The following is a 15789-nucleotide window of genomic DNA, read 5'->3' as shown; positions in this document are numbered from 1 at the left end:
CTGGGCACAGACCCTCACTCCTGTCCCTTCACTATAAAGCCTGGACCTCATTATACAGCTGTACAGGGGTCTAGTGAAGGCTTTTTAGCCCTTTCCTCAGACTGTAGCTCCTGGGCACAGACCCTCACTCCTGTCCCTTCACTATAAAGCCTGGACCTCATTATACAGCTGTACAGGGGTCTAGTGAAGGCTTTTTAGCCCTTTCCTCAGACTGTAGCTCCTGGGCACAGACCCTCACTCCTGTCCCTTCACTATAAAGCCTGGGCCTCATTATACAGCTGTACAGGGGTCTAGTGAAGGCTTTTCAGCCCTTTTCTCAGACTGTAGCTCCTGGGAACAGGCCCTCACTCCTGTCCCTTCACTATAAAGCCTGGGCCTCATTATACAGCTGTACAGGGGTCTAGTGAAGGCTTTTTAGCCCTTTCCTCAGACTGTAGCTCCTGGGAACAGGTCCTCACTCCTGTCCCTTCACTATAAAGCCTGGGCCTCATTATACAGCTGTATAGGGGTCTAGTGAAGGCTTTTTAGCCCTTTCCTCAGACTGTAGCACCTGGGAACAGGCCCTCACTCCTGTCCCTTCACTATAAAGCCTGGGCCTCATTATACAGCTGTACAGGGGTCTAGTGAAGGCTTTTTAGCCCTTTCCTCAGACTGTAGCTCTTGGTCACCATGTGATCTCACATAACCCTAACAAGCTAATTAAGATGTGAAACCTTGGTCAAAATTATCTCAGTACACAAATCTCCAAGGGTGCCCAAAGTTTTGCATCGCCCTTTTTTCCTTTTTGCAATTATGAAATTGTAAAAAAGTCTATATATATATATATATATATATATATATATACTGTATATGTTTTATTATTATTTTTGCCTAAAATACAAAGGCCATGTGTTATCTTAGAGGTTCGGCCTTTTAGAGATCATTTCATCTTCATCTTACTACTGCTCACAATAACAGTCATTTTGACCCGGGGCGCCCACACTTTTACATGCCGCTGTCAATGCTTCATCCCGCTGGTGCTCAATATTTAATAGGGTCTCGCTATTAAACTTAATGAAAAGTTCGGTGAATTCCTTTGATCTGTTATTACTAGAGATGAGCGAATATCGTCGGAGAAGTTGTTATTGGCTAATATCACTTAGGCCTGTTTTCACACATCCGTTTGTGTCCATCAGTCAAAGTCCGCTGTTTTGCAAAAAAAACCGGATCCGTCATTTTTCTTCCCATTGAGTTGCATTACCGGTGGATCTTGACAGATGGCCATCCGATGGATCCGTCTTTTTGCGGATCCACCAAAATTTTGAAGTCCGCCGACATAGAATCATAGAATCGTAGAGTTGGAAGGGACCTCCTGGGCCATCTGGTCCAACCCCCTGCTCAAAGCAGGATTCGCTAAATCATCCCAGTCAGATGTCTGTCCAGCCTCTGTTTGAAGACTTCCATTGAAGGAGAACTCACCACTTCTCGTGGCAGCCTGTTCCACTCATTGATCACTCTAACTGTCAAAAAGTTTTTTCTAATATCTAATCTGTGTCTCCTCCCATTCAGTTTCATCCCATTGCTTCTAGTCTTTCCTTGTGCAAATGAGAATAAAGCCCGAACGGACCATGCAACGTTTTTTCGGGCGGCAGGATCTGCACTTCTCACTGCGCATGCCCGAAAGACTTCACTCAGCCGGAAATTTAACCCTAAACTCTGTTCTGGCGGCTGAAAAATTTCTCTCGCTCTCTCTCTCCTTCCCCCCTTCCCCGTGCAGCGGTTCCTTTAAAATTCTTCCTTTGACGGATCCGTTAAAATAACGGTCCGGTGACAAACGTTGTGGTCAGTACAGGAACGGATCCGCTATCCGCCATTTTAGCGGATTTTGACTGAACAAAAAACTGATGTGTGAAACATGCCTTACCGAATAGCTGCATCGGGACCCCGGATCCCTGGAGCGCTCCCGATAATCAGCTGCATGTGTCGCCCTCCATGCAGGTGCTGTGACTATCACACAGCATGACACACGCAGCTGATTATCGGGAGCGCTCCAGCACACTGAGTCCTGCACACACTGAGGGCCCTGATCATGTGACCCCTGACTCCTCCCCTCCTGTGACCTCATCACAGGTCCTGTGCACACAGAGCAGTCATATATGTGGCGGACACTCCTGGATCTTCTGCTTTCTGGGCCGGTTCCTCCTGTGAGTCCTATTAACCCTTTCGCTCCCTGTATTCTCCTTTCTGACAGGACAATATCTGAATTCGGATAGTGTGACAGGAATATAAGCAATGTGGAAGGAAAAAATGACAATTTTGCTTTATTTCCTCACAAAAATGTGACTTTACCCCAAAATTGGCAGCGTAACAAATCCTTATTTTCCCCACTGTAGTTTGTAGACTCCATATACAGATCCCTTAAGTACGAAAAGAGTTGAATTCCCCACTTAAGTTATTGCATTTTGGAAATTGCCCCCACTGGGAATTTATCTCCAGGTAAAGGCACAATTGTGTCTCCATGGGGGTTGTGCTCACAGCCCAACATCGTGTGGCCTCCAAAGAAATGCCACCCCACACCATTACTGACCACTGCCAAACCGGTCATGCTGAAGGATGTTGCAGGCAGCAGATCGCTCTCCACGGCGTCTCCAGACTCTGTCACGTCTGTCACATGTGCTCAGTGTGAACCTGCTTTTATCTGTGAAGAGCACAGGGTGCCAGTGGTGAATTTGCCAATCCTGGTGTTCTGTGGCAAATGCCAAGTGTCCTGTACGGTGTTGGGCTGTGAGCACAACCCCCATCTGTGGACGTCGGGCCCTCAGACCATCCTCATGGAATCAGTTTCTAACCGTTTGTGCAGACACATGCACATTTGTGGCCTGCTGAAGATCATTTTGCAGGGCTCTGGCAGTGTTCCTCCTGTTCCTCCTTGCATAAAGGTGGAGGTAGCGGTCCTGCTGCTGGGTTGGTTGATGCCCTCCTACGACCCCCTCCACATCTCCTGGTGTACTGGCCTGTCTCCTGTTAGTGCCTCCAGCCTCTGGACACTACGCTGACAGACACAACAAACCTTCTTGCCACAGCTCGCATTGATGTGCCATCCTGGATGAGCTGCACTACCTGAGCCACTTGTGTGGGTTGTAGAGTCCGTCTCATGCTACCACGAGTGTGAAAGCACAACCAACATTCAAAAGTGACCAAAACATCAGCCAGAAAGCATTGGTACTGAAATGTGGTCTGTGGTCCCCACCTGCAGAACCACTCCTTTACTGAGGGTGTCTTGATAATTGCCAATAATTTCCATCTGTTGTCTATTCCATTTGCACAACAGCATGTGAAATTGATTGTCAGTCAGTGTTGCTTCCTAAGTGGACAGTTTGATTTCACAGAAGTTTGATTTACTTGGAGTCATATTCTGTTGTTTAAGTGTTCCCTTTATTTTTTTGAACAGTGTATATAGAGAGAGAGATTTTTTGTTCTTTACGTTGGATGGTCCAATTCCAGCTATTGCTGTGGGATCTGTGATTTCTATCTACTCCACTGTGTACAGGATAATAGAGTATAATAAAGTAGTTATGGACGTGACGTAACTAACATTGTGCAGTGACTCTGCTTTCCATATAGTGATGGATATTTCTTGTTGGTGAAACTGTGATATTTTTTCCACTTTAAACCTTTTTTAAACCCCTCTGATCAGTGCGATCACACAACATACAAGCCTCTGATGGCTCCGGTGATGCCCTGTACTACTGTAGTGCCGTGTATCATCACTGCCTGTCAGTGTAATACTAACGGCCCCATACACATGAGATCAGAGTTGGCTGAACGGTCATTTGGCAGACGGCGATCTCTCCCGACTCCCCCATACACACAAATATTCCAGCTTTCCTGTGGTCTGTATGAGAGAGTCGCCTCCAGACTCCTCTAGAGGAGGATTATCTACAGGAAGAACAAACGGATAATCCTCTGAAATTCAGGATGTCAGATCCTTCTCTGTCCTGACATCATCTGTCGGGAGGCCCCCAAATACATTATATGGTCGGCCAAACCCCCCGAAATCAGTGCTTTCATGGAACTTTAGTCTAATGTGTATGGGGGCGTTATAAGGTAACTTATTGGATGCTGCCTCTGGCCCGGCCTAATAGACCTTCATACATTGCAGCCCAGACCCCATTATTAGGCATGTAAGTATTGGAGTAACTAGGCCGCCCCATACTATCGAGTACTTGGGGGCGGGGGGCATTCAGCCAAACTCTGTCACACCTTCTTAGATGCCATGTTTGCTTTTCACAGCAGCAAGTGGTTAAACTGTCAGGGATTTGTTGCAGCCTCCTCTGTGCCGTCCCTGCGGTGTACATCTATGTTCTGGGGCACAAAAAGATTCATTTCTTTTTAATAAATGTTTAACATGTTAAAAATTATAAAATGTGTCTTCTGCTTTTTGCATATTTTTTTCTTCTTACAAGAATTGTTGGAGCCACTTTTTCTTTAGAAACATTTTAATGTCGGCTTTTTCTGGAGTTTTTCTTGTAATAAAGGAAAGCCTAAGGCCAGAAATAAACCCCATAAATCACTGTACATGGAGACTTTGGGATCAGATCATTTCTGTCCGTTGTGATTTTGGAAACAAAAAATCTTTTCTAAAAGCCTCAAACTTCTGTGTGTGACTCAGAGCTGAGATCTAACGAGAAGATTCCAGTGCGGGGAAGACGGGAAACCTTCATATAGACGGCCGGTGGGGATGGAGTCAGTGACCGACTCTGGCCACATCTGTCTCTAGAGCCACAGTAGAAGATGAAGATGTCGTCCTCATCATGAAGGAGTTATTTCTCATGTCGCGTGTAATGAATATCTCCTGCAGTATTGCTAATGCCGATTCCAGTGTCGGTAATGAGACGAGAATTAGCGTTATGGAAGATGAGTCTATGAGGAACGTGTTCAGCTGCCGACTCCGAGGAGGAAACTGCTTGTTGTCTGTGGCCTAAATATATAGGTTTTATTAGTAGATGTCAGGGGAGAAAACTAAACCCTGTAAGATAATAAATCTCCTCCTATGTTTCCCTTATTATCTCCAGTAATTGTATTATTACACAGGATTCTTATGATGTTACATCGGATCATCTTCTTCTCATTCAGGTCTCTACAATATCGGATCCTCTCAGTGAAGATCTTCTACAGAAGAGAATTTTCCTGATTTACCCATCAAGGATGGATATGGACAGAGAAAAGATGGCGGAGAGGATGTTACACCTCACCCTAGAGATCCTCTTCCATCTCACTGGAGAGGTGAGAGAGTCTGATGACGTCACATTACATCATTCTTATCTATGGGAATAACAGATGGACAGAACTGGAGAGGTGAGGACTCTGGAAATGTCTGTAGTGAGATTTATTAATATGTCTCTCCATTACCAGGATTACACAGTGGTGAAGAAGACCTCTAGTGATCGCTGTCAGGACCCTGTGTCTGAGAGATGTGGAAGACCCCTGAGCCCAATCACGGGGCCTCCATCTCACCCCCTGATCCATGAGGACATCAATGACCAGAAGATCCTAGAACTCATCTACAAGATGACTGAGCTGCTGACTGGACAGGTGACACTGCTGGGAATGCTGGGACATTATACAGTAACACTATGAAGGGATCGGGGGATGACGGTATCATTGTATGTGTCAGGTTCCTATAAGGTGTCAGGATGTCGCTGTCTATTTCTCCATGGAGGAGTGGGAGTATTTAGAAGGACACAGAGATCTGTACAAGGACGTCATAATGGAGGTTCCCCAGCCCCTCACATCTCCAGGTAATAGACAGGACTAAATACACATGGCCTATAATTATCTGTATGTAGAGAATGAATTCAGTCCCTGTATGTGTTTCCTCCAGATCTATCCAGTAAGAGGACAACACCAGAGAGATGTCCCCGTCCTCTTCTTCCACAGGACTATAACCAAGAAGATCCCAGTGCTCCTCAGGATCATCAGGTAGATGGAGAGAAGGTGTCAGGAGATCTCCCCTATGATGTGTAGACAGCTGTGAAGGTCTTGTGCTCAGTCTTGTTTTATCCACCAGTATTATATGTTTTATACTTGTGTAATGAGAGCGGTGGAGATGGCAGGATTAGAGCTGATCATAGATGGGACTTCTCCATCTGTCGGTGACTTTTACAATATCTGTTTCAGGGTGAAGATCTGACCCATATTAATACTACAGAGACATATGTGAGAGATGATGAGCGGTGTAAAGAGGAGATTCCCACATATGACTACCCAGGTGAGTAGTAACCACTGAATGCAGAGAAGTCACAGATTCCTCTCAGTCACCGGCTGTGGCTGCTTTATCGGTGGTGTAGTCCGGCCGTATTACCATGATCACCATTTTGCGTCTAGACCACAACATTATCCTCCACCCAAAACTGTTCAAATGACTTTGGGCATTGAAAGCCCTTTTCTATAGAACTTACGACCTGGAGGATCCACCTACCCCCTGGTATTAGTGTGAGGGTGATCCCTTAAAGCAAGATCAATATGATTGCTTGTACTGACCCAACATAGGCCGAGTGCACGCTTAAAGAGTCATACCGAACGCAGAGTTAGATGTCTACTCCTTTCTCAGCAAAGGCTTGCACACAACTGAAGTTTATTCTCAAGACAAAGAGACAGGAGATGGGTGTCACACAATCTCCTGAGTAGCCAGTGTCAGTCTATGATAGGTCCATTTCAGCTTCACTTCCATATATGGTATCCAGTATCTCAGCTTCTGCATTCCAAGGATTCCTTCCAGGGTGTTGTCTGAAGACACAGACGCCATCTTGGTACACCATATCTGAACTGACTTATATAAGGTTTAATAATTGATTTCAGTAGCCATTCTCTCCTTCACATTAGGAGACGCTGACCGTTACCTGCCCAGATCTGTAACTATAAAGCCAAATGACAGCGTACATAGAATGTGCTGACAAGATAGAAAATCACTTGTAGAAAAATATGTGCTTTATGTGGTGCTCTAATTACATATTCATCTGTATTACATCTAGCAAAATGTCACTGGCGATGTCGGCGCCTGCGCAGTAGTATCTATACGTAAGAGATAGAGGCTACTGCGCAGGCGCCACTGGTGTCATTTTGCTGGATGTAATTTTTCTAAGCCTCACAATAGCCACAATATTATAGGCATTATCAACAATAATATCAATGCTATTATATGCATTATGTAATAATGGGGGGCAGGTCAGTGAGGGGTCAGCAATGACCAGCCAGGTCTTTCCCCGGAAGGAACAACCACGGGAAGGGCAGTCTCCAATGAAGGAAACCACCTATGCCAAAACATGGTATCCATCCACAGACAGCTGTTTTGGTGTATTGCCCCTCATCAGTGTGGAGTAGGAAACTGGCTGGTAGGAGCAATGCCTAGTAAAAGACTGACAATGAGGATGAATGAACTCATGGAGATCAACATCCGACACTGCAGAGACACGATCACGTGTTTCTCAACGCAGTGATTCTAGAGCACTGCCCCCATCCCTTATGGGAAATATGCAAAACATGCAAAACAGAAGCCGCGGAGACACCATCACATGTTTCTCAACACAAGCAATGACTAGCCAGGTCTTTCCCCAGGAAGGAACAACCACGGGAAGGGCAGTCTCCAATGAAGGAAACCACCTATGCCAAAACATGGTATCCATCCACAGACAGCTGTTTCGGGGTATTGCCCCTCATTTTCACAGTGAGGGGTCAGCGACCTGTCATAAGCTAATACAGATGAATATGTAATCAGAGCACAACAAAGCCCCGCCCACAGCCCCGCCCCCGAGCACGAGAATATCATTAACTGAAAACTACAAATACAGATTACACAACAACCACAAGACGGATTTCATCACCAGGTATCATTGTAATCAGTATAACGGCGCTGACCTGACAGTGTCTGTAGGTTACTGAGCACAATCCTGCTGACAGGTTCCCTTTAAGACATCTCAGCTCTGTACTATTATACACAGTTCTCTTTAAATGTGTAATATTTCTTCTTGAAACTCATCTGACAGAAAATATTGGAGCTTACGATAGTTTAGATTGTGAGGTCACCGAGCCCCATACTCTAATTACCCCAGAGAGGTTTCACCACTAGCTGCTCATTTATTACTGATGGAGACTGTGGAGTTTGATCATTTCAGTAGATGTTATTGTCTATAGTCACAGTGTTTGATTACAGTAGTGTCCAAAATCCTCTGATTTAACCTCTTCCCGCAGCCAGTTTTGTGTTCTTAATCAGGCCCCATTATTAATATCTGACGTGTGTCACTTTATGTGGTGGTAAGTTTGGAATTCTTCACAAAGGATAATAGAAAACAGATGGATCTTACAAATTATTTTCCAGCTTCGCACTATACTCTATATACGATTATACTGTACTGTCTGGTCACATGGCAGTGTTCAGAAGGGAAGGAGCGCCATTTAGCTATTTGAATGCAGATCTAGCTGGAATAGTTTGCAGACACAATGTATTGGGAGCACTGTTCATGGTCACCTGGCTGTTCATGGTGGACATCTTTTGAGCTTTCTTGGCTCTATCTTCTCTGCTTTCCATATCCCAGGGATTGCCTTGCTCATCGCCCTTTAACACCCTTACATGGATCTGGACTTACACTGGGACCCCTAGGCTTGGACTTGCTATTCTGTAGTGTTAGATGGCAAGAAGAATAGTCAGGTAGCTGGGTCAGAACCAGAAGGACAGAATACAGAACCAGAAGACACAAGAGTAGTCAGTAAACGGGCCACGGTCACAACAGGGGATAAATACACAATCCGCAAGCTGAGCACAGAGGACTGAACCAGAGGAGAACAGCGCTGTATCTGGCAGATTCCGGCCATGTGCTTTGCGCTTTAGTAGGGTGTGGTACTATCCAATTGGCTGAAGTAGGAAGCAGATTACTCCAGCTGGACAGCAGGAACAGGTCCCAGATGAGATTGGACACACCATATGCAGAAGCCCTAATATAACTAAATGACAGAAAACCAGAATAGTCGAAATCCCCATAAAGTGATTCCATTTTATAAATTAATTCCCTGAGGGTTGTAATCTATACACACGGGGTCAAAATTGTTGGTATCCCTCGTTTAATGACAGAAAAACCCACAATGGTCACAGAAATAACTTGAATCTCACAAAAGTAATAATAAATAAAAAATCTATGAAAATGAACAAATGAAAGTCAGACATTGCTTTTCAACCAGGCTTCCACAGAATGTGTAAATCGCGGTGTGTCCACTAATTAGCATCACAGGTGTCTTCAATCCTGGAATCAGTGAGTGGCCTGTATAGAGGCTACAGATACTCACTGTGGTGTGTGGTGACATGGTGTGTATCACACTCAACATGGACCAGAGGAAGCGAAGGAAAGAGTTGTCTCAGGAGATTAGAAAGAAAATTATAGACAAACATGTTACAGGTAAAAGTTATAAGACCATCTCCAAGCAGCTTCATGTTCTTGTGACTAAAGTTGCACATATTATTCAGAAATTTAATATCCATAGGACTGTACCCAACCTCCCTGGACGTGGCCGCAGGAGGAAAATTGATGACAAATCAAAGAGACGGATAATATGAATGGTAACAAAAGAGCCCAGAAAAACTTGTAAACAGATTAAAGGTGAACTTGAAGCTCAAGGAACATCAGTGTCAGATCACACCATCCGTCGTTCTATGAGCCAAAGTGGACTTCATGGGAGACGACCAAGGAGGACACCATTGTTGAAAAAAAATCAGACTGGAATTTGCTAAACTACATGTTGACAAGCTACAAAGCCTCTGGGAGAATGTCCTATGGACAGATGAGACAAAAATGGAACTTTCTGGCAAGGCACGTCAGCTCTATGTTCTCAGATGGAAAAATGAGGCATATCACAAAAAGAACACTGTCCCTACTGTGAAACATGGAGGAGACTCTGTTACGTTCTGGGGCTGCTTTGCTGCATCTGGCACAGGGTGTCTAGAATCTCCATCGTACAATGAAATCTCAAGACTATCAAGGGATTCTAGAGAGAAATGTGCTGCCCAATGTCAGAAAGCTTGGTCTCAGTCGCAGGTCATGGGTCTTGCAACAGGATAATGACACACAATACACAGCTAAAAACACGCAAGAATGGCTGAGAGGAAAATATTGGACTATTCTGAAGTGGCCTTCTATGAGCCCTGACCTAAATCCTAATGAGCATCTTTGGAAAGAGCTGAAACATGCCGTCTGGAAAAGGCAACCTTCAAACATGAGACAACTGAAGTAGTTGCTCTTGAAGAGTGGGCCAAAATACCTGTCGAGAGGAGCAGAAGTCTCATTGACAGCTACAGGAATCATTTTATTTCAACAATTGCCTCCAAAGGTTGTGCAATAAAATATTTTAGTTAAGGGTACAATCATTTCTGTCCAGGCCTATTTCATGAGTTTTATTTTTTTTTTAATTTTGTGGAAGCATGGCTGAAAAGCAATGTCTGACTTTCAGTTGTTCATTTTCATAGATTTTTTAATTATTATTACTTTTGTAAGATTAAAGTTATTTCTGTGACCATTGTGGGTTTCATTAAACAACGGGTACCAACAATTTTGACCATGTGTGTAGGAGGAGTGAATAATTTGACTCCACAGCAACTTTCCGGAAATTAACATGCAGTGGATGTTGGAGTGAAAATTACACATTTGCCATTTTATTACCCAGCACATAGTGCCCAGATTGTGCTCCAGGAGACACCGCAAATTAAGTGGATTCTTCTCACTATAATATTGCTAAATACAGGGATCCTAAATGTTGTTTGCGCACACTGCAAGACTCCGAAGTGAGAGCGGATTTTGCTGGATTGGTTTATAGAAACCTTGTTGCTTTTCAACAGCCTTTGAGCCACTATTAGTGTGGGAACCTCTGTTTTTCCAATGACAGATGATGGACCTGAGTGGGGACTTGTTTTTTGTGAGATGAGAATTGGTATTATTTTCGCCTACATAACATTGATTGGTTTCTTTGTATTCGATATTTGAGAGGCAGAATGAACAAACAGTTGAACACCACACACTACTGGCTCATCCAACAAGGTTTTCTATTACACTGTGAACTGTCATTGTCTTGGTAAATAATTAAAGCTTTTACATAGTTTGCCATTTTTATGGACAATTTAAGTAGAAATGTTCAAAAATATAAAACTAAAGGATATTTTAGTAATAAATAATAATTGTTTTTTTATCTTAGCAGATGACTGTACCAGGAGATCAGAGGGACAGTTGACATCTTCAATTTTTAAATCTGATGATCTTGAGATCCTACAAGATACAACTGAAGTGATTGCTATTACTCCAGATATATCATCATCCATTCATAGCAAAGATTTGTCATCTGATCTTATGAAACAGGTCCCATCTTCTGATTCATTACTGAGTAATAAGGGAAAGCAATGTCACAAAAAAGGCAATAAAAAACAAACTGCTACTAAAGCAGAGAAGTCATTCTCATGTTCAGAATGTGGGAAGTGTTTTACATGGAAATCAGATTTGGTTTATCACCATAGAACTCACACAGGGGAGAAACCTTTTTCCTGTTCAGAATGTGGGAAATGTTTTATACAGAAATCAGATTTGGTTAATCACCATAGAACTCACACAGGGGAGAAGCCTTTTTCCTGTTCAGAATGTGGGAAATGTTTTATACAGAGATCACATTTTGTTACTCACCAGAGAACTCACACAGGAGAGAAGCCTTTTTCCTGTTCAGAATGTGGGAAATGTTTTAACCGGAAATCAAATTTTGTTAATCACCATAGAACTCACACAGGGGAGAAGCCTTTTTCCTGTTCAGAATGTGGGAAATGTTTTATACAGAAATCACATTTTGTTACTCACCAGAGAACTCACACAGGGGAGAAGCCTTTTTCCTGTTCTAAATGTGGGAAATGTTTTAACTGGAAATCAAATTTGGTTAATCACCATAGAACTCACACAGGGGAGAAGCCTTTTTCCTGTTCTGAATGTGGGAAATGTTTTAACCAGAAATCAGATTTGGTTAATCACCATAGAACTCACACAGGGGAAAAGCCTTTTTCCTGTTCAGAATGTGGGAAATGTTTTAACCAGAAATCAGATTTGGTTAATCACCATAGAACTCACACAGGGGAAAAGCCTTTTTCCTGTTCAGAATGTGGGAAATGTTTTGCACTTAAATCACAATTTGTTAGACACCAAAGAACTCACACAGGGGAGAAGCCTTTTTCCTGTTCAGAATGTGGGAAATGTTTTAACCGGAAATCAAATTTGGTTAATCACCATAGAACTCACACAGGGGAGAAGCCTTTTTCCTGTTCTGAATGTGGGAAATGTTTTAACCAGATATCAGATTTGGTTAATCACCATAGAGCTCACACAGGGGAGAAGCCTTTTTCCTGTTCAGAATGTGGGAAATGTTTTAACCAGAAATCAGATTTGGTTAATCACCATAGAACTCACACAGGGGAAAAGCCTTTTTCCTGTTCAGAATGTGGGAAATGTTTTGCACTTAAATCACAATTTGTTAGACACCAAAGAACTCACACAGGGGAGAAGCCTTTTTCCTGTTCAGAATGTGGGAAATGTTTTAACTGGAAATCACAATTGGTTTATCACCATAGAACTCACACAGGGGAGAATCCTTTTTCCTGTTCAGAATGTGGGAAATGTTTTAACCATAAATCAGAATTGGTTAATCACCATAAAACTCACACAGGGGAGAAGTCTTTTTCCTGTTCAGAATGTGGGAAATGTTTTGCACATAAGTCACATTTTGTTACTCACCAGAGAATTCACACAGGGGAGAAGCCTTTTTCCTGTTCAGAATGTGGGAAATATTTTGCACATAAATCACATTTTGTTAATCACCAGAGAACACACACAGGGGAGAAACCTTTTTCATGTTCAGAATGCGGGAAATATTTTCCGTACAAATCAAATTTTGTTACCCACCAGAGAACCCACACAGGGGAGAAGCCTTTTTCATGTTCAGAATGTGGGAAATGTTTTTGCAATAAATCAGATTGTGTTAGGCACCAGAGAACTCACCAGGGGAGAAGCCTTTTTCATGTTCAGGATGTGGAATAATTTTTAACCAGAAAGGGAGTCTTGTTCCACACCAAATAACTCACACAGGGGAGAAACTTCCTTCATGTTTAATTGAAAATAAATCTTGATCACATCAGAGAAGCCATTTTTCCTGTTCATAATGTGGGAAATGTTTTAACAGAAATGGAATCTTACTACTAATAATAATCTTTCTTTTTATATAGCACTAACCTATTCCGCAGCCCTTTACAGTTTGCACACATTATCATCACTGGCCCCAATGGGGCTCACAATGTAAATTCCCTATCAGTATGTCTTTTGAATGTGGGAGGAAACCCTCGCAAACACGGGGAGAACATACAAACTCCTTGCAGATGTTGTCCTAGATGGGAGTTGAACCCAGGACTACAGCACTACAAGGCTGCAGTGCTAGCGACTGAGCCACCTCAACAGAGAACTTACACAGGGGAGAAGCCTTTTTCCTGTTCAGAATGTGGGAAATGTTTTAACCAGAAATCAGATTTGGTTAATCACCATAAAACTCACACAGGGGAGAAGCCTTTTTCCTGTTCAGAATGTGGGAAATATTTTAACCGGAAAGCGCTTCTTGTTAGACATCAGAGCAGTTACACAGGGGAGAAGCCTTTTTGATTTTCTTAATATAGTCAATATTTTACTTGGAAATCAGCTGTTAATAAACATCAGAAGCGTCACATAGGGGAGAAGCCTTTTTTATGTTCATAATGTTGGAATAGTTTTAACCAAAATTGAACTTTCTTAAATGGGTTGTCTCTTGTCATTCCTCATGTATGATGAAAATAGGATAAAACTAAACTTTATTAATTCCAAATATAAAACTATACCCATAATTCGCCCCCTGCAGGTTAGTCAGAAGGTGACTAATAGAAAAAAACATATACCCCACATCTCAGTATATAGGGTGAGGTGACATATACACTCACTCTCCAAGCCTCTTATTTCTATGGGTTTCATTGTCCTCACCAAAGGCGTCATCAGGAGACTATTTAATATTGATCTATATTCAAGCGCGACTGGACAAAAAAAAATTAAAATCATGTTATCTGAAACAGAAAACTAGCCACATATCGGCAGATCCCAGACTTCAAACTTTATACTTCGTATAGTTTTTACATCACGAGGGACATGGATCTATCATTCTACAGGAAACAACCTAGGGGTTTTCAGCCTTGGTTGGAAGAATACAGATCTGCTCCACTGACCATCGCTGAACCATGGATACGTTTGGAGAAGCCAGGTTGTGATCCTCGGATCAACTGGCCTTTTTTAGCTTGTATGGACTGAATGGATTGTCATCTTCCTACGCTTGTTGTTACCTCCTCTCTGTGTGTGCCACAGGTGGGGTAGCGACCCCTGGAGCAAATCAGCGGAAGGGTGAGACTCTGTAATGTGCACTCTGTTGGGTATTTTGCTGGGACTGTTCTATGTGTTATCTGCCTGTTTTGTGGTACAATAAAGCATTGCCACACTGCATTACCCTCACTGTGTGTTGTCTGAGTAGCGTTATGCCCATGTTAAAGGGAGAGCCTGCATTCGGTGGAATGATCCCTGATCCATGTTGTTTCGGCCAGCGGACCGGGGTGTGCGCTGACCACCCCATGTCTCCACAGGCATGCTTCAATAGTCTCAATGGGAGGCTAGAAGCTGCTATAACCCGATCGGTTCTGCTACATGCAGGCAATGATCAGATCACCTGCATGTAGCAGAGTTGCTCACTTGCTATGAGCGCCAACCACTGGGCAGCACTCATAGGATCCGGCAGTGACAACCATAGAGGTCTGCTGGAGACCTCTGGTTGGCATGCCAACCTATCGGTGACTCGTGATCACGTGACAGGGTCACCGATGTGCGGGATTTCTGGCCCATCATGTGCGAGAAAAGATGTGGGCTCAGCGCCAGATCCCGCATCAAAAGGAGGGAGTCCGACATCAGCGTACAGTTACACCCGATGTCAGAAAGGGGTTAAAGGGGATTGTTTTTACAGAGACAGAAGTGGTAATCAATCATGTATACATACAAATAATTACAAAAATACACAGCTTCTAATGTTAAATAGTATAGAGTTACCACAAGAAAATATAATTTGTGTAAATCATGTGTAGATATAAAAATTCAGGCAAATGTCAAATGTTCAAAAACAGCAAAAAGACAGAGATGCCGACCTGCCCAGACCTCCAAACAAATGCACTGTCAGGGTGAGTGGGCCCATATAGTTAGGATGAGGGCAACACAGGTGCAAGAATACCGATGAGATAACCGCTCACAACCTACCAATGTATGGAGGGGCGGTTGCTTGGTATATTAATGCACAATGAAGACTTGTATGCGGCGCTGTTCACACAATGGGAATGCACATCATCCAGGCTAACAGCCTATTAGTTACGCCCATACTATTAGATCAGGCGGGCTGTCTAGTGCCATCCAAATGCATCCAATGTGAACAGACACCACAGTTTACAAGACTGAATGGGCCCAACTGCACCCTGAAAAATAAAGTGCAAAAAACACATATAAAAAATATGAGAGGTATTAGTTAATATTTTGGCCAAAATATGTAAGCAAGTAACCCACGTCATGCGTTGGCCTAAAAAAGTGTCAAAGGACTCACAGAAATTGCTTCTTCTACTTCCACTACTGCTGCTGCTGCTAATATTTTGGCGTTGAAGAATTGATGGTCCGGAGGTTGGAAGTCAACAACCGC

The 15789-nt window shown here is 43.1% G+C and overlaps 2 protein-coding genes across 2 annotated transcripts in view; one reads left to right on the top strand and one right to left on the bottom strand.

The window, feature by feature from the left end:
• LOC141078137 (uncharacterized) overlaps positions 1-15789 on the bottom strand; it is a 192143-nt gene that overhangs the window by 81282 nt on the left and 95072 nt on the right. The gene's annotated exons all lie outside the window — the stretch shown is intronic.
• On the top strand, positions 5122-13263 carry LOC141078139 (uncharacterized). Its single transcript, XM_073564970.1, has 6 exons — positions 5122-5265; positions 5395-5574; positions 5657-5780; positions 5864-5961; positions 6160-6250; positions 11215-13263. Exons 1-6 carry the CDS (start codon positions 5188-5190, stop codon positions 13086-13088), a joined length of 2445 nt encoding a protein of 814 aa, XP_073421071.1. The 5' UTR covers positions 5122-5187; the 3' UTR covers positions 13089-13263.

This window comes from Dendrobates tinctorius, unplaced genomic scaffold (genome assembly GCF_039654945.1).
Source record: "Dendrobates tinctorius isolate UK_male_01 unplaced genomic scaffold, ASM3965494v1 ptg000509l, whole genome shotgun sequence".
In the NCBI taxonomy this organism is placed as follows: domain Eukaryota; kingdom Metazoa; phylum Chordata; class Amphibia; order Anura; family Dendrobatidae; genus Dendrobates; species Dendrobates tinctorius.
This window is presented reverse-complemented; position numbering and strand designations above follow the sequence as displayed.